The 25,990-nt window shown below is 37.2% G+C and overlaps 1 protein-coding gene across 3 annotated transcripts in view; it reads left to right on the top strand.

The window, feature by feature from the left end:
• Gfrl (Glial cell line-derived neurotrophic family receptor-like) overlaps positions 1-25,990 on the top strand; it is an 861,280-nt gene that overhangs the window by 790,188 nt on the left and 45,102 nt on the right. For all 3 annotated transcript variants that reach the window (XM_083117425.1, XM_083117426.1, XM_083117427.1), the window contains 3 exons: positions 215-415; positions 12,941-13,005; positions 18,548-18,752. In XM_083117425.1, the coding sequence (XP_082973551.1) occupies positions 215-415; positions 12,941-13,005; positions 18,548-18,752 (471 nt within the window). The remainder of the gene's footprint in view (positions 1-214; positions 416-12,940; positions 13,006-18,547; positions 18,753-25,990) is intronic.

The following is a 25,990-nucleotide window of genomic DNA, read 5'->3' on the forward strand; positions in this document are numbered from 1 at the left end:
TAGTCTCTAACGTAGGCGCTCGATATTTCTATTCACAATTATGCGAAAATATTTAGCAGCAGTTGAACCTCTTCCACCTTAAGAATTTTGGATGTTCCTATTGTCTAAATAAAATCGACACCTGGTCTCGATTTTTATTGTAATACCTAATGTGCTTGTTTAAAAATAAATAATATATTGTATATTTATTTTTATTTTTGCTCTTTATTTTTAGTGGAGGCGCAGAAATTATTTCACATGGAACGCTTCAAAGCAATAACAATGTCGACGTCAACAACTACAAGAACGATGCCTGCAATAACAGAGAGAACAACTGTAACCTCTTCAACCACCCCGACGAGCACGACAAGCTTTTCTACCGAGATGTCCACCAGCACCACACAGTCAACAACAACCACTACAACTCAACCTCCTCGTGAGTACTAAAACTAGGTAACAGGGGCGCCAGCATCACTAAGACCACAGATCCACTCGAAAACCGTTGGCGTCACCTCGCATTGTATGCTATATCTATCTTAGGGTTTTGGCGGTCACTTTCCTCTCTTGCTGGAAGGCTGCAGTCCCTTAGTCCACACTGTTTAAAATCACCCAACCTCAGTCTTTGGTTCCCAAAAGCAGCTCGGTGACTCCATCTACGCCAAGGAAACAAGTCATTCGATATCCCCCTCCCCTGGCGTCCTGAGATTTCGAGTTGATAAGGTTCCTGTGACGGATGTAGAATTTAATTACCGTAAACATCTTCCGCTCTGTCTCTGTGGAGGGAGAGAGGGTCTTGATTAAAGGAACCGGGGATTCGTGGACCACAGCAATGGCGGACGCCTTTCACAGACTGACTACAGCTCTCCGGAGACTCACATGGAATCACGTAGCCCAATCGGATGCCTCGGTGTGCGGATGCATACGCTCATTCTGGAAAGGGAACGATAGGAAAGACACTTGTCTGACGCCTCTTTGTAGCGATTCTGAAATAACTCATCCTCCCCCCTTCACCCTCCATTTTTTTTCTAAATCCTTTTCGGTTCCCTTGAGAAGCGAAATGGAAATTTGAGCGCTTGCACGGTGATTAGTCAGCGATGAACTTGCAAGAAACCTAAAGGAACCTGATTGTGAAATTCTGCTAAGTTGCCTCTAAGTATTCGGCTGCGAAATATCAATTTGGTTCAGCGAAATGTTTCCTAAAGGAACTGATAATTAAACATGCACATAAATATTCAGAGAGAGAAATTTAAGTAATATATTTGGGATACTATAACACTACTACTATTAAAACTAACAATATTTGAAAATTTATCGAGAAATACAGTGGCGTGCCGAGGGGGAGGGATAAAGGTCCTTCCTTCGGCCATTAATGACTCCAAATATTTCCAAATATTCCAAAAATAAATAAACAAAAAAGACAACGAAACAAAAAACTTTCAGAATAGTTGCTTTAGTTCTGTGTGAGTGAATTGTCATACTGAATGAATCTTCAACAATTTACATTTATCCTAGCCGTACAACCAATAATAAAAATTAAAATTTTCAACGTTAACTTAGAAACTACCAAAACACAGTTCGAAGAATTTATTATCATATGCTTTTCGTATGGTTCTTTAACAAAATACAGTCCATACATGATACAATAACTTCAGAATTTAGCAACTTTTACAATAAATTTCCTGAAAATGCACAAAATAATGCAAAAACTAATTTACTACCAACTTGAAGTATTATTATTCCTCTATGATCAACTCTGTAAGGTAAAAGTTTCTCTTTTATTCTACGAAAAAATTCAGGACTTCTTCGTATCACATCAAATAAACACATCAGAAAAACAGACGTCCATTTCAATCGTCTTCTCCTACATCAAATACGACGAAATGAAGACAGAAGACTGGACAATAATGTGTTCATGATTCATTAATTGAGAAAAGTATCAATATGTGGATTCTTCATCATATTTGATTGCTCCTCAAAAGGAATACTAAACATTTTAACAAGAGAAACAAAATATATTTCGAAAACTAAAATTAATTCAGTAAACTCTGAACTAATATGATATTCTAGTTTAACAAAAGGAAAGAGGAGATTTTGGCCTGAAACTGGAGCTGAAAGCTTCGTTGGAAATACGTAGGTAAGACTTTCTCTAGTTGTGTTCGTAGATCTATAATTATGACGAAATATACTTCACAATTTTAAAACAGGAAACCATATTATATATATTGCTGATACCTTGCAAGGTTAATCCAAAGATAACAGCGCGTATACCATAATAATAATAATAAAAAAGGTTGCCACTTCAAGCTACGGCCCTCCCTCCTCCTCGGCCGCATGTTTTCGGTGCGCCACTGACCTCTGAGTTAGATGAAGTCCAGTTTCACTGAAATTGGAGTTGGGATATATTCTTCAGAGATGCTGGTGGTCCTGCGATCCCTCATACCATTCGACATTTGGTAGAGACAGTCTCAAGCTAAATGTAGCAGCTATCCAAGCTGCACTACTGTACTTGGAAATAAACCCTTTCAGTGTGTTTGCAAGAATAAGGAAGAATTTAGTGACAAGAGGTTGGAATATAATAATGACATAAGTTTGATTTTTCTTTTACAGCGGGCTTCCACTTTAAGTGCTATTTAATTGCATTGGAGAAAATGACTAATTAAAACTCTATTACTTAAATATACGTATAATTTCAGTAACAGATTAGAAGTCAACCTAAAATTCTCAAACAGAAGAGGAAAAATTATAAGCATAATGTAATTCGATATTTGTAGCAGTTATTTGTTGAATATAGATATATATTTGTAATATAAATATGCCATATTTAAAATCATCTGTCGAAATGTAAGCATATTAGTTGCAAATGTGCTGTAACTGAAGGTAAATTAGGTGTGTTTATTTTTTCTGTGTGTCTGTTTTTAGTCGATATACGCACATTTCGCTTTTGATTTAGTTTGTGTTGGCTAATTACTAAAACAATTCTAACACTGAAGGAAGGTGGTATAATGTTAAAAAAAAACTAGCTAGTCACAAACATAAAACTAAAGTCTAAAAGAACTATATATTTTTGTAAAGTCGAACATCTGTAAGCTATTTTTGTTTTGTTGATATCCGTTGTTGAAAAATTATAAAAAGCAAGGATTATTTTGTGTTTTGATAGAAGTTTTGTCATCATTTAACACATTACATTTGCATAATATTTACATCATAGTCTAGAAGATAGTTCGAAGCATAGACTAGGAATCACATTAACTATTCTTTATGGTCAAAAGCAAATACGCATATATTTAATTTTGTTGGTGACAGTCAAGGGCGAAATCAACAGCAGAAGAAATAGTGTTAGCTTTAAATATTGGAAGATAGTCAGATGCACTTTTCAAATTTCTAGATTATTTGTGGGAATGCACACTGAAAGGGTTTTGTATAGAAAAAACGACGAATTCATGTTGTCGACTACCAGATCTCTGAATAGAATTATACATATCCAGCCGAAGCTAAAGGGGCAACCTTTGTATTTTTTTTAAAGTCTATTCATAATGTGTACTGTTTACAACTGTTCACCCTTGTCACTGCATTTTTTTCAATGCTTTCATGATGTGTTTTGTTATTGACTTAAGGATAAATACTTGAGTGAGAGCTTTTGTTTTATGATTTGTAATATTTGATTCTTCCTATCAAGTTATAAGTTGTTTCATCTCAAATAATGTGTGCATTTGCTGTAAGTGTTATCCAGAATTCTTGATATCTTGTCCCAAACATTGATTGAGAATAGTAAGAGACTCGTACTTATAAGCATATTCTTCGACAATTTCAAGTGCATCGGGTAGCATAATTCATTCGCACGAAAAATTGAATTTAGAATACCAGTGTATTAATTAAAAGGTATTGTCTTTGTTCTTAATCTCAAATGCCTTATACCTTCAAATCAATGGTAACACTGTTAAGCCTTGTTTCCATGTTAATAAAACAGTACACTGCTGACCAAGACAAAATTTATTCTGCCTTGGTCAGCATTTTAATGTTTTACTTCAAATCAAGTGTTTCTGGGTACTTTTCATGGTAGTGGTACAATCTACGTGGTTCAGATCCCAGATAAAACAATATTAAGCTTGGATTAACTCTGTTCATATCGTGCTCTTGAAAACAAACTATGTCATATTTTTTTACAGCATGCAACACTTGAAAGATACGATCACGGGTACAATATGTCTCTAAATCTTTATTCACTGGTTTTGTTGATTTCAGGAATTTATAGCTAATTAATTGAGAAAGTTATGAAAATATCTAAAGGTTGAAGTCAAAAGTGACAATTTATTTGTGTAGGTAATTCCGAGTTCAAGTGGTTATTAAGCAGTTAAGAAAGAATAAGTCCAAGGTTTGAATCCTGGTTAATGCGTGAACGATTCATTGTGGTTCTTATACCTTCATATGTTTGATCAATTCATCATTCATCGCCAGTGTCGAGATGTATAATGAGCAAACATACGAAAGTCGATTTCTTGCATCGCCTTTTCCTAAACTTCGGAACGACATGAATTTGATTAATTGATTGATTTGCTTTTATTTTACTTCTCTTTTTGTGCCACTTTTGGCTAATTTGCGAAGATTGGGATGAGTGATGATATGATGAAATTGATGAATGGACACTGACAAACATCCGTGCCCGGGCCGGGATTCGATCCCGGGACTCCTGGCTTCGTAGCGTGATGTGCTAACCACTCCGCCACGGGGCCGCGACATGTATTTGCTTTTCGAATTGATGAATAAATTATTCCCTCCCCCTGTAGTAATAATTTCAATTTCGTATGTTCGATTACGATTTAAAAGAAAACTACACACATTTAGACCTATTTACGTATCATACAGCGCAGCAGTAAAGTCTAAATCGGTAGCAAGTGAGAAAACAACTCTTCTTTGGAAACTCGGTTCACTTTGTCGACGCGGAAGGAAACAGGCAGACTGTGACAAATGTGTTTCCACGAAGTGTGTGACACTATCGTTGCAAATGCTGTCACATGTGAGTGCTGGCTTCTGTGCGAAGACAGAAATTTCCTTCATTACGTTCCAGTGTACATGCTACGCGGAAGGGTCCATTCACGGCAATCGAAGACTGGTCTGCCTGCAATAGCATTTTCAAATCGATCGTTCCGTATGCGTCACACGCGACTGCAGAGATACGCGTCTACTTTTATCTCAATGGAGCATCACCCCACCCCACGTTCTATTTGCCGAATGTGTCATTTAATCAGAAAAATCTATTTCGCTGCCAGCCGAAGATTTCGAGTCGGCAGCTGTTTTAATGAATCATTTGAACAATGTTGTTACCATCATTTTATTTTCTAACAATACAATTAATATTATGACACGTTGTGCATCAACAAAATTGTTACTCCACGAATAAATATTTCATTTATCAAGTTGAAAATAAAGTAGAAAAGATTTAGGTTCAGAATATAGGTTTGAGATTTGAAGTCAACTTTATCTACAGAAAGGCTAATTGGAACTGGACCTACAGTTTAAAGTGGGATCCGAACTATGTGCCTCCACCGGGTATCGAACCCAGGACGAGGACGCTATCACTGCGCCAAAGCGGGGTGTGGGCTTCAGTTCAGAATAGATTCGATGAGTCGTCTGAAATAGAAGATAGAAAATATACTTAAATTGTAGTTCTGTACAGTACCACCGAACTTTATACACAAATTATGTTGTTCAAACATGGACGTCCCGAGGGGGGTAGGGCACGCCCTCCCCCCTCCCCGGAAAATCAATGTCAACCTAAGAATTATACATTTCACACATACTTTCTTTGGTCACAGTAATTTATGTTAATTATTATAAGTGCGTTGAAGGAGCATGATAATTTTGGACTGTAGTTGTGTTTTTTGAGTAGGCATCACTATTATGGAGAATAATATGCCTCCTCCTCCCCCCGCCTGATGAAAAAATACCTTGCTTGCCCCTCGCTGTAAAAAAATCCTGCGGACGTCCATGTGTACAAATAACGTGAAGCGTGCAAGTTCGGGTGGATAGTACGGGTGGGGGACTGGTCAGCGTAACCGCTACGTAGAGGTCCCACGTTCGAACCCTGGGTGTATCATTGTAATCGCCATTCATGATCATCGTTGCTATTAATCCAAGAGGTAGGAAAGCGACGTAAAATATTCGAAATATATAGGAATAGTATTTTTATTTGTATTTTTACCTTGTTCCTCTACCACTTTTGGGTGTACAAAACGATGAGGGTGAGTAATGAAGAGATGTTCACCCATGGTCAGCCCGGGACTCGAATCTGGAAATTTCTGTAGCGAGACTGTATGATGACCACTCCGCCATTGTGGGTGCAATATAAGTGAGAGGAAATTGAATACTAATAGTGAAATGTGAGAAGACGCCAAGCGAAATCGAACGAAGTTGGCTTTGCTACTAATTTAATAGTTTCCCGCGTTTGAAAACCTATCTACAGGCATTATTTTCGATATGGGTATGTTTTAAAATCTTGTAGATAATTGTGCTTAAATCCCATCTATCTCTATTTGATTTATTCTAACACGCATCACCGTTATTTGAAGGACCCAGAATTTGATATCCTGTGTGTGCACATTGCAGTGTTTCAAATCTACAATGTACCCGACCCAACATGTTTTTGTATATAAATTGAACATGAAAGCCCCTCTTTTAAGTAAAGATTTTCTTTCATATTTCTATTGTTCCAGTGTTTTCTCCAGTCGTTCTACCTTAGTTTGCATGGCTGCGCAAACATATCTCTTTCATATATGACATATATTGTAAAGAAAGGCGTATTGAAAGGGTGAACAGTTGTCAATTGCACTCAATATATTCCCGTGCAAGGCATCAGTTTTGGCATAAATGTATTAAAAAATCAAAAAGGCTTTTATAGTAATTCTAAGTACATAATTTTCAATGCTTACGTACAAGGAACTTGTATATCATTAATTTGAAGCTAACAACTTGATAACGCTTTTAACAGTTTTCCTTAATTCAAGCATTAGGAACGGAATCATCTTAATTAAAAATAATAATGAATGGAATGAAAAAGTACACAAATTCCTGATAATTTCGCACGATAATAAGTTTATATTGAGCATTCAATATTTAAAAATAAACATCCTTCCTTGTGTGTAGGCATTCTTTCATGTATACGTATGGTTTTATTGTAAGTAGAGATAAGCAAAAGCAAAAATGGAAAAGAAAAATATTGTAGGCTATGATTTTTTTTCCCGGAAATTTGTTCGTCAGAACATATCCAGAAATTCATGGTAGTTGTATTTTTGGAAGTTGAAGTTTTCCATTACAATTCAACTAGAACTATGGAAAATAAGAAACCCTTGCATAACCAACATGTGATTACATCCCTGTGTATCTTTGAGTGTCTGTCTGTGGGCCTTTTGATCCTAAAAAAATGTAATAAGGAAGAACTGTTGAAAGATCTAGGTTGGGAAAAATCGTCATTGTTACCTGTATCTACTATACTTAGACTATAAATGATAGCTTTCATAATGGCTTTCCAAAACAGTTGACAGTTCGATTCATAGGAAGAATCGTTCCAAAATTTAAAGGAATGATGAATTGTAGGCCGAATTTGGTGTGTTTTGATTATTATTATCGCTAGTGAGATGTCATGGGGAGGTTCTGGCAAAAGTTTTTACTAACATTTGGGTCGTACGTTGTCTAGGTGTGAAATGCATGAAAATATATTTTCCTGCACTTAACGTTGGAATTTGTAAAAAAGAAAGACAATAAACAGATGAACATATCGGAATCTGTACCTGAACGCACTTTTGATTTCAAATAATTCTCAATTCATATATTGAATAAGCAAGTTACAGTATATTTATTTGCAACTTTATAACAATGAGTTACTCCACATTTGTATTTAAAACCGTTACTTAAAACGTTTATACGTGAAATCATTTTAAACTGAATCTATATTGCATATTTCATTAATGTTACCTAATCAATTTTGTAATATTGTTTTGCCATTTATAATTTTATATATGTTTATATGTAAAATATGTTACAATATTATGCCTGCAATGCATATCAAGCAATGAGTTCAACGAATTTGTACAAGTTACTTTTGATACACCTTGTACTGTACGGTTACGTGTAACTCAGAATTATACCTGGTCTTCTATCAGTGATCTCTTAGGAGAAAGCTCCGAACATCCAGAACCTATGTAACCAAATCATTCCAGTTCACATATCTGTTACATTCTTCAGTCTCGCATAAAGTTTCTAGGTCCCCAGATAACGATTTCACCGTGTGAAACTTTGAAAATCCTGCTAGTCCCATAAACTGTGGATCACACCGTACGGTTACTTCCCCTCAGAGAAAAATCTTGGTGAAATTTTAGCTTTTTAAGAATCAACTGGTTCGTCATATTTTCCAGGATCACATGGAATATGGGAGATGTGCTGTGGCTTTTATATTCCACATAGGAAGTCCAAAAAGAGTAGATTTGTTCCTCTGCTCAGAATTGCACTTTTCCACCGTAACGGACTCATTGATTTTCATGCGCATTGTAAACGAGGCATACACAAACGCATGTTTCATTTAAACTTGCTTTTGATATAGTTTGTTTATTTTGACGAGTCTCTCTCTCTCTCTTTCTCTCTCTCTCTCTTTCTCTCTCTCTCTTTCTCTCTCTCTCTCTCCTCTTACCTTTCATGTCGTTTTATAACATTTCAACTTCATTTACTTTATTTCGTCGTGTTTTGGTTACTTTGTACACACATTCATCGAGTACGTAATTACTACAGTGGATATGATATAATTGGGACTGAAATAATACTGAAAAGCAAAACAAACCTAGAACAAATGTCATCTCTAATGTTGTTAAATGTGGATACGGAAAATAACTTCAGTCGAAAAAATGTCAACTCGCTACATCCGAACACTAATTCATCATGTTTGACTTGGGTGGGTGGTTTTAGGTTCAATTCCCATTCATGTCACATTACTGTGTTTGGGAAACAAGTTTATACTGTAAGTAGAGTTTCAATTAGCTTATATAAGCATAAAGTGGATCCAATGCAAACCTTACCAAACATTATTGTTCGTTGAGTGCACTGTACATGTGATATTCTATTATTATATAAACCATTCCAAAACATATAAAACACAATTGCGCACCCTGAGGAAATGCAATTTCCTGTTACTAAAATTTGATCAGGGGATTTTGCAATGGCTACAATAAGGTACAGTTTCCAAGGACTTGATAATATGATAGGTATATCGGAACATGAATCGGAAAAAGCCTATATTTAAACTGATTACGATATACAAGCCCTGCCTCCAGGTATTCCACTTAAAGCACCGCCAATCATTTTGCTATTTGAGAACATATGTTCTTCTTTATATAAAATTGCCTACTTAGCTCTTATATTTGAATTAGTGTAAATAGCAAAATGCGAAGAAATTGTCACATCGTTTTCTTACTAATTGATTTAGGTACCTATAGTAATACTGATAATCCAACTGACCTCAAATTTGTAGAATTTATCTCAGCTGCATCGTAGTAAAAATTTGAGATTATCTTAATGCCCACATCGTAGCTTATGTAAACATATGTATGGTTATGTAATGGGGTAGAGCTTTTAAATAAGCAATACTATATACCAACATACCCTTTAAGTACATAAATATTTGAGTTGTCGTTATACATAATCAAATGACGCATTTCATAACATGATAGTATTAAGTTATTTGTGATATGCAAGATATGACTGAGAATAACTCTGTGTTTCGCCAGATGGTTATGAGTGTATTGAGAATATAAACTATTGTAATTGAAGAAATGAACAATAATTCATACACAACATGCCCTTGTTGTATGTAGACTTGTTCATTTCATGTCTTGAGTACTTAATTTACTTGATGTTCAATTTTTTACGTGATAAATGCATTTCCTTTATATTTAAAGGAAGCTTTCAAATAGTATTTTTGTAGGTATTTCCAACAAAATGGAGTGGAATGCTTGCATTTCTCCTGCGTTACTATCCAATATCAAAAACAAACATTTGCTTGTTTTCTTTAACATACAAGTACGAATTTACTGTGTGCCTTTTACTGTTTTCTAATATTGATACAAAAATATTTTGTACAAATAAAGCTCGGTTCTTAAATAAGTACACATAGAAATTCTCAATAGAGATATTTAATAATGTTTCCGACGTGGGAAAAGCATCATACGAAATGATATGTCGACAGTTCATACAAAATGTAATAAAATATTTCCTTGTTTTGTATCAAAGTATGTACAGCCGGCGGCAGATGTAATAATAGGCAAATTGTTCATCGGGTTCATTCCCTTTATTTTATGCAGTAGGTTTGAGAATTAAAGGAAAAGTTCCATCAAAACAGACTACAACGTATGTTCCAACATCAGTATAATTACTCCCCTTAGAAATACAGAGAATGTAAAAGCTAGAATGAAAATACACTATACAATGTATATTGTATTACTTTTGCCGCTAACAGAACAAGTTCTCAATTAGATCTCTAGGCTTGTTTAAATCAGTGATATTTCAAAAATGTAATACATGTTTAGTTTAGCATTTTTGACTACGCATAACCTAGACAACGTAAACAATAAGGAACTAACTCTTGATATTTTCTTGAGGCCAATCAAAAATATGATAGCATTCTTCAAATACATTAAATTCTATGAGTACAGTTTTGGATCTGACAAATGGTAAGATATTGGCATTCAATGATAGCCTAGGGGCCCAAATTGTATAAATCTCCCCTGAACTTCGTAACTGGGTAATATTTTCGAAGTGGATAATAGATAGCACGAACTATCAACGGCACTTCACGAGTTGTGTGAGGTAAGTCAGGATGTGCCATTTGAACGCATGTGCTGTCCCCTCCAGGGGGTGCACGTGGGGCATTTAGAAAGTTTTAAATAACAAAGGAGTCTCGTTTGATAGTCAGTCCGAGTTCCAATTATGTGTTTTCACAACATGTACGTACACAGAGGTATAGAAGGCGTTTAGAACATTGGAAATGATGGTGGAAGTACGCTTGATGTTAGTGGAAACTAACATCCCCCCCCCCCACCTTAAAAGGCTGTGAAAGTATTTGTGAGAAATTATGTCGCAAAAAGTAGCTTACACTACATTCTTATCGACTTACTCCAAAATATAAATACAGATTACGAATGGAAGTTCTTTCATATCAAGTGTATTTTTCATGCATAAGTAGACATACATTCCCCACGGTAATGATGTTTGTGGAAATTCGTAAACACCCTTCCATCCATTGTGTCGTAGTTTGACGTGATATGTAACTCATTTCCTGAAATCCGAGAGCCTCTCCGATGGCGTAGTGTTAGCATCGTCGCCTTGTAATCACGGGGCACCGGGATCAACACGCAGTGGAGGCATGTAGTGGTTCTGATCCCATTTTAAACTATAGGTCCAGTCCCAATTATCCTTTCTGTGCATAAAGCGACTTAAAACACAGAAGCAAACCATGTGAAGCTGTTGAGTATTTACACAATGCCCTGAAAACGAATACACAGGTTGACTTAGCATTAAAACAGCTGCCTATATGAATAAACATAGCAATATTTTCTATATTCACAGTGAAGAAATTCTAAGCAAACTTAAGAGCATAATAAATAACGAATACCTCCCTGAACAAAACCAATGTGTCTTCACTAACATACACGGCTAGGTTGCATCACGAGCGAATTCACGAAGAAGCAGTGACGGCAATTGTTGAAGATAATTACCATAAAACAGGGTGCGCAGTCTTACCCGAAGGGCATAATTATGACATCGGAATTACACAGTTCGAACGTGTGTCCCATAGGATTTTTTGTTTCAAATAACTTGCAATGAGTCTAACTTTTTAACAGGCTATTATTTGCAAAACTGAGAACAAATCGGAAAAACGTTGTACGTCGTTACACGAAAACGTATGAGAGTCAAATTGTGGCATTTTGATAATTCAAGCCCATCCCCCCCACCTCTCCACCCAGTGGTTCTCGGGGATTCCTGAAAAGTTGTTTTTTTTGTCACCTTCTAGGAAACGTATTTTGGTTTTCGTATTTGAATAGGCTCTCAAATACACGGTCGTATCAGCTCACCAGGACTGAACCTGGTCCCCTTCCTTAGAAAAGATGCACGCACCATGCACCTTTACCATAAAAGCATAAAGGTAGTCCATGCTCTCATCACAAATTAACACTTCGGCCAGTCGAAGATGTATTTTCTTTTTTGGCATCCCTTCATGCCATAATCCCCCGATATATTAGATTCGAATATACGCAATTAATTCCCTAATAATCGATAATGAGTGTGAGTGCATTAAGGTTCTTGCTTATATCCTTGAATTGATTAGGATTTTTTGTATTTGGGTAATAAATTGAAAAAGAACTAAGGCATGTCCGCATGTATCAGACGGGTATGTCTCTGGTAAAGGATATCGCACACACTGTCACCATATTCGGACCCTTGTGTTTTTCCATTAGACACAGGTGCGAATGTTACCATTAAATACTAATCCGGCATTCATAGAGAAGGTTGAATGATTGATTGATTTGATTCGCATTTATGCCACTTTTGGCTAATTTGGGAAGATGGGGATGAGTGATGATATGATGAAATTGATGAATAGACACTCACAAAGATCCATGTCCCCGCCGGGATCCGAAGCCGGGACTCCTGGCGTCATTAACAACAAAAACGAACCGGCATTGATAGACTTCATGGTATTCATGAAGTACTCTGTGTGTCCGTGAGTGCGTTCTTCATGTTCACTCAAAACCACAAAAAAACAAAAAACTCTTAGTAATGTCTATTCACCGCTTCGCCTTCATGTTCGAATAATTGATACTCAATCTTGCTTTGCACAAATTGCTTAATACGTTTATATGTAATTTGTTTTAAACCGTAATATAGTTATATGTGTATAAAAATATTAATTTCATTTCAGGTTATTGCATCAAACAGATGTCACAGAATAATGAACAAAGCATAAGAGAGGGCTCGGGAAAGAGGGTGAGTGACATTAGAAACCTTATCTCAAACAGAGTTCTCACGATGGAAACAGAAGTGATTCCAGCACTACATTTTGAGAAGAAATCACGACAGAAATTTACTTGGACACAGCTATAGCCTCTTCTTTTACATTAGTTGAGACAATTCAATTCAATTCAATTTCAATTGTTTCGAGTTTCGTAGAACGTAAAGAAATTTTTCTTACTTCTACCTTTGGCTATAGATTTCAAAATTTGGATGTATTCAACTGATATCTCGTACGTAATTGAAAATTAAAATAATTGAAATGTTGATTAATAAAATTAATCACACATGCATTCGAAAACATTCACAATAAAATGTATACTTCGAAAACTATATCAGGTATACAAAAGTACCTTTTACCGCTAGTCCACGAGAATGATAATGTAAAATGAAGTAGTCATTCATATTTTTACAAAAATTTTGAAATTTGTGAATAATAATGTTTATGCTTATCGGCCAAAAATGGATTATGTTCTTTTGCAATCATCATTGGATGTGTATGTGCTGTTTATTTGTTCAAGATTTATCTCTGAAAAACTCTATATGGGAATATTTTTTTGAAAAATTATATACTATGCAGAAAATATTACAGTATCACGATATTGGAATAAAATATTTTTCAGAATGACTATGCCATACACAGAAGTTTGGACGTCGTGGTAGCAGAAACTTTGTACTTAATAGAACCATCTAAAATAATTAAATATGTTTATAGCCATTTTATTAGGATAATATCAATGTCATTGTACGCAAAAAATTACATCAACGTAATTAGTAAATTAAAGTTTCTTACGACAGCATTTTAACAACGAAAATTGTGATTTTAAACAACTATTTTGGCTGCTAAATGCTACAAGCATAAAATCTTCAAGAAAAGCAAATGACTTATAGCTGAAGAGGAACCAGAGGTACAAAAAAGAGAATAATAGATTCTGTGAATTTTATTATCATAATAATATTTTGCGGTGTGTATGTGAAAAACACATGCTAAAAAAATTAAAACAAATATTTACATAAATACTGATTGTACGAGTATTTATTGGATATGAATTATAATACTGCAGTTTATAATATAAGGAAAACTATTTGAAATATGAACGTATAGATAGTTTTACGCTCTGAAAATAATATCGTTTCCTTATTTCCAAAATTAATGAATACAGTGAAAATACAAGCCACTGAAATTTTATATCATTATATTGAGTAACTGAAATTATCTTTAATGATAATGACTAACTTGTCAACTTGAATATGGAATTGTTACTGTATCAAGTACAGAATTGTCACTAAGTTGATTAAAATTTTGCATAAATTCCAGAGCAAGTTGGAAAAGAAAGAATAATCAAGCCCTACCAATCAAACCTGACTGCATATAATGATCCAAATATTTGACTTGAATATCCTGACGAATGTGAATAGAAAGGGAATGTAACGTTTTCAGGAAATGTTTAACCAACTAATTGAAACAGTCATGACAAAGATCGGATTATATTTTTAAAAGCAAACCGCAATCTATAATATCTCTTATTCCATTACATCCGTTTGTACATATTCCTTTCGAACATAGCCACAGAAATCAAACATATCCGAATAAGGTAATTTAAATGTTTTGCTGAGTGTGAGATTACATGTTCTGCCAGACAAGAATGAACAAATGGAAAAAAATCCAAGTAGTAGTACAAGTGCATATGACATACCATTAAGGTAGAAGATAACTTCTGTTGAATGCGCCTCTGGACTTGATTTTGATAGCATGACTAAAATGAATTATTGTGGATTAAAAGAAAAAGACAATAGATATCATAAACTGTAATTTATTCCATATACCTAATAGAATATGAACAAAGTTATGCGAGGAAAGAATGTTTTTTTAAAAATCAGGCAGCTATATACATGTATACTTTATATTCATTCTCAATTATCGATATGACAATTGTTACTAATAAATTTCAAAATGAAACGACACGAGATATCTACACAAGAAAAATTCATTCAGTCAGATTGAAACTGAATGCATTACAAAAAAAAGTAGCAAAAGAGAAATATATGTTAGAACACAACGACGTCCAGTTAAATTAAGACATGAAATATATTAGTTTCCGTTTCGGGTTTGCCCAAAAAAAGGAGAAAATAAATTATGAACAGAAGGGGAAAATTACTACTTAAATAATTGAATTGTATTCCTATATTCACGTGGAAATTCTGATAAGAAAACTTACTCAATAATAAATTTGCATTTTTATGTTCTTACGAAGTATTTACGGGCATGGAACATGCAAATGTTAATTTCAAAACAAATGTGAATATTTCATGTAAAGTAAAGATATAAATTGGGTACAGGAAAGCATGACGGCACTTCAACGAGAAAATACTATAATATTAATGCCAAATAAACTGAGAATGCTGGCTGGAAAACAAATTCGATCGAAGCATACGCCAAACAGGAAATCTCTCCAAGCCCAATGGGTGGGCAAGGGGAAGAGTCTAAAAAGCGGATATCAACTGTAATTTATACGGAAGAGAAAGACAAGCGAGATGTTACTAAAGCAGACTAGTAAGATTGGTGCAGTGGAGAAACATCTTCGCCAGTACGATCCATTCTCCCGTCTTGGCCTCCTAAAACCATGGTGCAAATCCCGATTCAGAAGATAGAGCACGCTTGGCTCCCTCCACTCCTGCAGAACTAATGGCTATCGAGGATTCCCAGGAAACTGCAAACCTCTTCATTTCAACAAGGAAGTGAGCAAGCCCGCGAGTACCATGGTTCTTCTATCTGGAAATGCAAACGTGCTGCCATAACCCAACTTCTTCTATGTGTCCCTTGAGCAACCGATTTTCCCCTCACGAATTTCGTCTTTCTTGGATCTCTTTCTGTCCGCCTTATTCACGCTCTCAATAATGGAGGAATATAACTGCTGTATTAAATTAATAAAGAAACTGTTCTGTACATCGGAGAAGATGAGAAAGTATTTTTATGGAGTACAGCAGCTCAAGTGGTGAAAGGAACGGAATAGACCAATACGCATCAAACGCTATGTTCATTAGCAGAATCAAAATGAAAATGAATAAGCTTCTTTACTATATTTAACCAAAGATACAAAGGAAAAAGAAGTGACTCCGGAAGGTTCTATCTCTTCGAAGATAATTTAAATGTTCCTAAGCAAAATTAGTATATGAAAATAAAATTGGAAATTAAATGTAGGAGAAATGCATAATATTGACGATTCTCTCTCTAATGAATGTATAATTGCATACAATACACGTCCATCATAACAATACTTAACCTTCACAGAACTATCGAATTTTTACGCATCAAGAGCATTTCATTATATAGTTATAGATATATATTTACTTGCAGTAGCGGAGAATGGATTCGAAAACTGAGGTGGCAAGGACAGTTTACTTTTTTCTTCGTAGACAAGTCTTAACATTAAGAAACTACAGTGGGGGTAACCCCTCCCCCTAATCGCCTCCACTGTTTACTTGTAGGTCCCAAGAAGATTATGTGACACGTATATCCATCGACTGCAAAATAATTCATCATATCATTCAAATTATTTATGATAATGATCACCCAAAAAGCTTAAAAAAATAAAAGTGAAGTAGCAAAATACGAGATAATAACAAGAAATTACAATCATTATTCTTCAGATCTACGACTGAGCTCAAGTACTTTGACATTATTATTGAGCTATACTATGAAAAGAATCCATTGCTGATATAATCTGAATAGCTTCCTAGTTCCTGGGTGTGTGATTTCGCGTATGTCAGTTTCACTCTGGTATAAATGAAACATATATGGAGACTTACTTATACTTTAATAACATGAAGCATGTAAATAACACTAAATATAATGAAGGGTTCCACACAAATGTACACGAATATGACGAGGCGTACAACACACGTACGTCGTCTCATGACTCAACTCGGGCTCACACTGCGCATGCGCACACTGCATGGCAACAAACTTAATGAGAATACCAATTCGTCTGAACATAATCTTATTTCTCCGTATTAATTATTCTACAATCCCAATATCTGTGCATCAACTTCAGTAGCACAAATACCATGTTTAAATAAGTCTATACCAGCGATTTCTCCTTTACATATTTTTTATATTGTTCATATGTTTAATATGTGTAATTTATGCTTCTATTTAACAAACGAAAGCTAGATTCAGTAGCAGTTATTTTGTCCACAGTAAAAACTAAAACCAGATCCGTGACATGATTTAACTTATCTTTTTAGGATAATTATATTCGCCTGTGTCCCCTTCTATATCCGCTACTACATATCGACGAATAGAAAGTAACTATGACTACATATTAATTGTGAATAAAAAGAATAAGTTTTTATTCTTACGTATTCCAGAAAATTGATCTTCAATATGGGTACTTCCATACTTTTATCACTTGCATACTTTCATATCTGGTGTAGTAAATTTACGCCACATTTAATAAATATGTTTTGTATAATTATCACAAGCATGGAATTTGGTAGAAATATTGCACTTAATTTCTTAATGAAAATACTAGTGTTCTCATAAAATTGAAATTGTGCTACGGCCGCCATGTTGGAAAATGAGTCTAACTGTAGAGGTTTGGTCCATATTTTATTAACCGCTGCAGATAGGAGGAAAAGTTACAAACAAAAAAGTTTCGCTCGATGAAATTAATCCTAATCTCTCCTAAATTCTACCCTATTCTATGTGTAGCGTGATATTGTGTGTTGCTTGTTTCATACCACTTGATGTTAAATTTCTCAAAAGACTTCAGTTAAGAAACATTAAGTTAGAATTTACTAATTAAAGATTATATTGTAGTTAGAACAAATACTGTTCCTACATTCTACGTATGTAGAGTTATTTGGAAAGTGTAGGATATTCTAGTTTCAAATTTACTTCGACAACTTTCCGAGCGTGGAATTGTATTTCTTTAGAACCAAAGTACAAATGTAAAAGATTATTACTTGTTCAATAGTTTCATTATTAAGCATTATAAGTTCTTTCATTCTTTCTGAATGTTTTCTATATATAATTATAGTTATGTAAGAAGGAGTTAATATGCTTGCATAATTTATTTTTTCACCGACCCATATCCTGCAAAGTTTACAAGTTTTCTCCTTGTCACAAAAGAAATTACGATCTAACTGTGTATGAGTTTAAATGGCTAAAGATTATTAGTTACAAATTGACATTATTATACACACAAAATCATTTCTTCAGTGCAGCATCTTTTCAATTACTTACAAAATTCCTAAGACCTTTGACTACTCAATTGAGTACTCAATTGTCTCAAAATTGATAGACAACATACGGTAGTTAGTTTAATACAATAGAATTTCTTGACTTCCTTTTTGAATTCACTTAATTGAAATTTGAAGTGTATTTGAATCTAATTAATGTTTTAATCAAATGTCTGTAATCCAGGATCTTCAAGAATAGGTTATAGACCATCAGGGGAATTCACATGCATGTCTCTTTTGTGTGCCTTTTCACCAGAATCCTTTTGTTCTCTAGATCTACCGAGAAGATGAAGCCGAGTGTTCTGAAGTGTGCTTGTGTTTCGACGGAAAGGAGCTCCAGTGCAGTGCTGTCTGTGTAGACAGAACCCCCTGCCAAACCGAGTTTGCTTTCTACAACCACGCAGCTCCGGCCATTCAAGCATTTCGTAGCCAGTGCATTTGCTACTCAGGCAGTTTCATCTGCATGCGCCCAGAACCAGGTATGTTAGAGAATCTTTTGATTCGTTGTATTTCTATCTGCCCAGAGTCGATTTTTGTGGTATCAGGGGTGTGATTCTTTAATTTTTGTTAATGTTAGAAAAACAAGAGTGTCGGGGACTATACTCTGACCCGGGGCGGGAATCTCTGGAGGAAGCGAACGAAAACCTCTGCGCAAGTAGTGACTCAATTTGATTGATTGATTGAGTTGGAGTTTTAAGTCCACTTTATGCACAGTAAGGCTAATCGGGACTGGGCCTACAGTTTAAAGTGGGATCCGAACCACTATGTGCCTCCACCGGGAATCGAACCCGGGACCCCTTGATTACAAGGCGACTACGCTACCACTGCGCCATCGGAGAGGCCAAGTTGTGACTGGACTCGAGACACCAATGAACGCGTGAGAGGGAAAGGTGGGGTATGGAGCGGGAAACGCGACTGCAGCTACCCGCTGTTTTCAGCAAGTCGCACTGCTTTGCTCCGCCCACTCACTTTCTCCCCTTTCCTACAGTTATGCGCGACCTTACTCCATAGATTCCTGGGACAGAGTATAGGACAGCAGTTTAAATTGGGATCGAACCCGGGATCCTTTAAGCACAGGGCAACAGCGTTACTACTACAAAACTGCAGCTACCCGCTGTTTGCAGCAAGTCGCACTGCTTTGCTCCGCCCACTCACTTTCTCCCCTTTCCTACAGTTATGCGCGGCCTTACTCCACAGATTCCTGGGACAGAGTATAGGATAGAAATTTAAATTGGGATCGAACCCGGAATCCTTTAAGCACAGCACTACTACAAACGCCATCCCAATTGTCTAGATGTGTCTTGAACAAAAGGACACAAAGGACTCGGACTTGATTAACGCAGTATTTAAAACACATAAACTCTAAAACTCACTGGATTATATGGTATTTTGTTTGTCGATACTAATACAAGAACATGTTCATGTAGTCCAATTCAAAGTTTTGGCAATATCTAACATGCTGTAGAGCTACAAACAAAGCTATTCAATTATATTTTTAGTGATAATTTTATTTGAAATTTGGCTTGTTGAGGCAGAAATCATCCCTGTAGTTATTAGATGTTGCTGTCGGTATTACATCAGAGAGAGAGAGAGAGAGAGAGAGAGATCTTCCTACATTGAACACAAATTCATGCAAAAGAATATGCAGCATTTTATTTAGAAGCATCTGGTTTGAATACACATACAATGCCTGGGACTGCCACTTGGCTTGCGTTCCGATAATATTTCAAACAGCTCTTCACTAAAGCATCCCCATAACAAGTAGGGGAGCGCGTAATCTAACAAACATGGTTACCCCATTTAATGACAATGTTGTGAGATTGGCTCCCCTGCGTCGCGTTCTCCCCCTTTCGTGGCGTGGCGGGTGGGGCTGAGATCCATAGAAAGCATTCGTATGTCCGCGGCAACGTGAGCCAAAGACCAGCCAACCGTTTATAGTAAATCAGCTGCAGACAAAATTACCCATGTCAACAATTTGGTATACACAGATGCAAACAGAACGCAAACGTTGCGTTCGGGAAATTCTATTTACGAATGTTTCGTTGTTTTTTTTTTTAATATTTATTAACAAACGGTGGTCTTCATGCAGTTCTTCTCTTGCATGTGTGATGTTGTATGCTGGGGTGGAGAGAAGGACCTGGGTAATTTCATTGTATGGCTATTAACATTCGATGAGTTATAATTTAATTTTGGTTGGTTCGTTGCTTGATTCGATTAACGTCACTCGTTTGTGTAGTTTGGGTAACCGCAACGTGTGGAAGGATGAAGGTTGTTAAAAGTCCAGGATCCCATAAATTCTAAAGGGTTCTATTGGGTTCCGTAACAGGTACGCACAATTTAATTTCGGTCCAAGTTGTTCATTTGTTTCATTTAAATTCCTAACTTGGACTGTATTTAAATTGACCCGGAAAAAAGGTTCCGGGACCGAATTGAAATACTTTACAGATAAAACGGTTCTTTACGGTCCAGAACCCATTTACGCTTGCTGATTTTCTCTCGTGGACCGGAATTGAATTAATTTACAATAAAGGTTTCCTGGACCTTTAACAACCCTGAAAAGGATGATGGGAAGAAAGGGGGCAGAATGAAGCGTTCGCGGTCTTTGTTATAGGTAGCATTCGAGCATTTGTGTGCAGTGGCTGTAAGAAAACCAGATATAATCCTCAATCGAGATGACCCTATTGAATTACACCTTCGCTATTTTCATTCTCTCTCTTTTAGCTCTCGAGTTATTAGCGACCATGAGAACAAATACCGAACTGAGAAAATATGCAATAGGGCAAACATAATGTCATATCCACACCTTGTCCAGGATTCGAACCTAGCAAGCTTTGCTTTGTAACACGTTACACTACACGCTCCGTCAGTTGGTTTTGAAAATTTTTGAAACCTGCGAAAATGTTAAAACGAAAAATTGATTAAAATGTCTGTTTACGTGCTTAAGCGCAAGATAGATCACAGAAATTCCCTACGGTTGGTCATAACACACATTTGCCCTTGACAGTGACTGCTCACATTTCAAATTGAAGCACGTTTGACATGGTGGCGTTACTGTCCCAACTGGATCAATTATGACATAATTAGTGCTGACATTCACAATTCGTTTTTGCCATTTCGTCTCCTTGAAAAAGAATCTCGCAGCATTGATCATATTGGTAATCGAAACCCCACATTCTACTGCCAGAAGATTTATTTCGTTCCGCGCACTGGTAAATCAGTTTTGTTTACATTTTGTTTCATTATATAGTATTTTATTATATTGTGTTTGTATATACAGGGTGTTTCTAAAGTTCGTTTCCAACGCGTAGGAAGTGATTCTACAAGTGAAAATGAACACAGAAGTTCATGTGACGAAATGCCGAAAACGGCACCCATTCGGATTTATTGAAGTGGGGAAAAAGTGCGAAAATTATGTTTACAACGAAATATTGGCACAACGGCCAACCATATGACCGCTGCGAAGGGCGTTCCACAAACAAATGGGGCATGCTCTATGTGTGATGTGTGAAGTTGATGCGCAAGGGATTCCCCAAAGGAAGCAAATGGGTCTGTTGAAGTCATGGGGGTAGGGAAGAGTTTTATGGATTGATTAGCATGGGGGGCCCGGGCGATGTTTTTGGTCGCGATGTTGTGTTGTCGATATTTGTACGTACCCACATACAGAAAGGCCAAAGCGTGATCTTGAATTTGGCGTTTCCCGTTAGGGGCTCTAACACAGTAGTTTTCTTCCGGCAGGAAAGAACCGGCCGCTGCCATTCGTGCTTCACTTACTGTGATATCAGCATCACACGTACGACTGGGAGGACGTGAACTTGACGAATTGGGCAAACCTCGCAATAGGCACTGCTAGGTGTTATCGATAGGCACGGCCCATCGTGTACAGTGCACTAGTGTTCGTCGTCTACGAGTCGGCAGATATCCAGCAATAGGAATGGCTGTATACACCGCAGAGGACCTGGCAGACATGCATCTCATTTATGGCGAAACAGGAAGTATTAGCCATGCAGCACGACGTTTGTATGGGGAACGTTTTCCAAATAGGAGGCTTCCGTCGCATACCTTCTTTCGACTTCGGGAAACAGGATCAGTGCTACCACCACGTCGAGAAATTGGAAGGCCACGAAGTATGCGCACAGATCAGTTTGTGGATGCGACCAAAATGTGCGTCACTTCCTCAATGGCTTGTTCCACAATCGGTGTATTGGTAGGGGTGGGTCTGTGCCGTGGCCAGCAAGATCGTCGGACATCACTCCCCTGGACCTCTTTCTATGGGGAGAGATGAAACGCCTCGTATACGAAACACCTAGCGTGTCAGCTGAGGATCTCGTTGCACGCATTAATGTCGCCGCAGCGACGATAGCAGACACCGCGGGGTTATTTGCTCGCACTAGACAATCGTTGATTCGAGATTGTCATTTCTTTGTGGAAGTTAATGTCAGACAGTTTGAAAATCGTCCGTGATGTGGTTCCTTCTGCACCTCCACTCTGCACACAGTGAACATGTCGACACATATGCAACCTAGAGCAGCACCACCACTATCTTTGTTTTCCTACGTAATGGTGCTGTCCACTACTGATCTTAGCTTTCTTCTTGGTTGCCAATCTCCACATATCACTTTCCGTGGATACATCTCGCAAAAACCCTTCCCTACCTCCATGACATCAACAAACCCATTCGCTTCCTTTGGGGAATCCCTTGCGCATCAACTTCACACATCTGCCATGTGCTTTTTAGAATAGAGCAATCCGCATTTCTTTGTGGAACGCCCTTCGCCGCGGTCATATGGTTGGCCGTTGTGCCACTATTTCCTTGTAAACATAATTCTCACACTTTTCCCCACTTCAATAATTCCGAATGGGTGCCGTTTTCGGCATTTCGTCACATGAACTTCTGTGTTTATTTTCACTTGTAGAATCACCTCCTACCCGTTGGAAACGAACTTTAGAAACACCCTGTATATATGTGTGTGTATGTGTACATGTATACAGGGAGTCCATAAAGTCCTGCAAAAAACTAAAACTCTATAACTTGAAAACTATTAAGTTTATTAACAAAATATTTTGTGTGTATTTACAGCAAGGTTCAAAGTTTATTTCCTGCTTGTTAGGTTCATTGCCAAACCTCCAATTGTGCACCATTCACGTCCAAACACATTTGCAGTCTTTTTGTGAAACCGAAAATTGTGTGCTGACGGTGCTCTCCTGGGATATTCAGAATCACATCTCTTATTTTTTCTTTTAGGTCGTCCAGATTACCTGGTTTCTATGAATACATCTCGGTCTTTACATGTCCCCACCGCCAATAATCTCAAGGTGGCAAGTCTGGTGATCTTGCAGGCCAAGGTGTGGGTCCTTTCGGCCAATCCATCTCTTCTGAACTGAATTGTCTCTCCATTGTCTCTCATGTCACACTCTTCGTCTATCAGCTAGTGTACAAATTTTAACTTGTAGGGCCGAGCCTTCACCTTCTTGCGTACGATCTTGTGTAATGTTGACTTCGTTATTTCCAGTTCGAGTGATCTTCGTTTCAGCGATTTCATTGGACTCCGATGCACGCTGTCCTGCACTGACTGAATCACATCGTCACTCGATCCTGGCCTTCCAGTGCGTGGCAAATCTGACACACTTCCCGTTGCCTTAAATTTTTATACCATCTCTTGATACTTGAATTTGCTGGGGGTGGTTTCCCATATGTTGTCTGCAACTTCCTCTGCACTGAAACACAAGATTTTAACTCTGCAAATCACAGAACACACTGTGCCTTTTCCTGGATGGACGCCATCTTAAGTCACGTGAACACGTGATTACCAGTGCAAGCGTCACTGAGCAGTGTGGCCAGAACAAAACTTTAAACTTCCACCCTTCTCACCCAAAAAATGTGTATTGTTAAACGCAACAACTAAAAAGTTATAGAGTTTTGGTTTCTTGCAGGACTTTATGGACTCCCTGTATATATAGATATATATACAGGGTGTTTCAGAGCGACCCAGACACTACCTTTTTCTCGAGAACGGGGGATCATATCAAGTTGAAACAAAAAAAAAACCTTTTTTCGGTCACGCGGTTTCATTCCTTTTTAGTCTCGCAGTCATCATGTGGCATATCGTTGGATAGCTTGTGTCCTGCACTTTCCGAAACTGTTATGGTGCTGCACTTATCTTAATTGTTAAGCTTGGTATACTCGATTTGGCTCACCTTCCTTTTTTTGCAAAACCATTTTCTACACGGAAAACGGTAGGTGGTACAGACAAATGTTTCATATGACAATCGTATTTTTTCCCCGCCTTTCCGAATCTGCATTCCAAACATACCCTTCCCATTTGAAAATCGCACAAACGGGGCATGTGCCCCCCACTAAAACCACAAATGGTGGCTTTCGGGCTGTTCCAAATACTTTGTACGGATTCTTTGGGCCAAACTTAGTGGTTCATTTTCTTGTTTCAACTTGATATGATCCCCCGTTCTCGAGAAAAAGGTAGTGTCTGGGTCGCTCTGAAACACCCTCACAAACACACACACACACACACATACAGGGTGGCGCATATTGTATCTATGAATTGGCAACCCTGTCGGAACGCACGTGCGCATACGCATAAGTCTCCCATGCTTAGACAGATGCAAGCCTGGCAATTAGTCTGCCATGGAACGTTGACCGGTTCAGACACGAATCGTGACAGTTGAGGCGTTCATTCGAAAGGGTTCCATTCAAGATACACTGAGAATCATCAGGACGCTAGAGAATACGCCTTCTCCGACCTGGAGACGTGTGTTTCTGCACGCCGCGATTGACTTTCTATTGTCTGACCCATTGCATCATTGGCACTCTGGCACGGGTTGATAGAGACTCTTACTGGACCGTCGTCCCAGTACCTGCTTCGTCTCCTGAATAGAACCCGTTCAGATGTACGGATCCACTGCCACGGGTCGTGTCTGAACAGGTGAATATTCCATGTCAGACTCATTGCCAGACTTGCAGCTGTCTAACCATGGGACACTTCTGCGTATGCGCACCTGCATTCCGACAGGGTTGCTAACTTATATTGTTAGATACAATATGCGCCAACTTGTGTATATATATATATATATACAAATATACGCTCCCAAGTGCCTCATATTTTCTAGAAGAAACGTTGGCTATGTGAGCAAAATTTAGAAAAGCGTGCCTTGAAGAAAAGTCTTACTCTTACGAAAGTGGTGAACTCGGATTTGCCATGTTTCTCTAATTCTGTTCTTCTCTTAAATAAACTACATAAATACATAAATATCATATTCCCGGCTATCAATGCATGCGTATCTTTACTGTCTTTGAATGTTTTTTTTCTTCTGAATTATGAAACTTTACCATAACTGTTGTTTTATAGTCTTCCAACTAATGAAACAACTCACTCGGCAGACGAATAGTTCGGAATCTTCTATAGGATCAGTGTAGTACACACATGAATAAACTTGGTAACACAATTTGTTTCTCAGTCTGAAATAAGACCCTGATAAAGGGTTGGTCGCGTGAATAGTTTATCTTTTTATGTAAATAAAGACTGCCTTAGTCAGCAGCTTTGATGTTTTTTCTAAAATTAATAAACTACCATAGCATATTCATCTACCGCACGCTTGCTTTGAATTTTTTATGTTCAATACATTTTTGTATGCTGATGGCAATAGTAAAGTTGTAGAGTAATACAACTAAGAAGTTATTCCAATGAGCGGAATTCCAAATTTT

The sequence above is a fragment of the Lepisma saccharinum genome, chromosome 2 (assembly GCF_977018435.1).
Source record: "Lepisma saccharinum chromosome 2, izLepSacc3.1, whole genome shotgun sequence".
NCBI classification, from domain to species: domain Eukaryota; kingdom Metazoa; phylum Arthropoda; class Insecta; order Zygentoma; family Lepismatidae; genus Lepisma; species Lepisma saccharinum.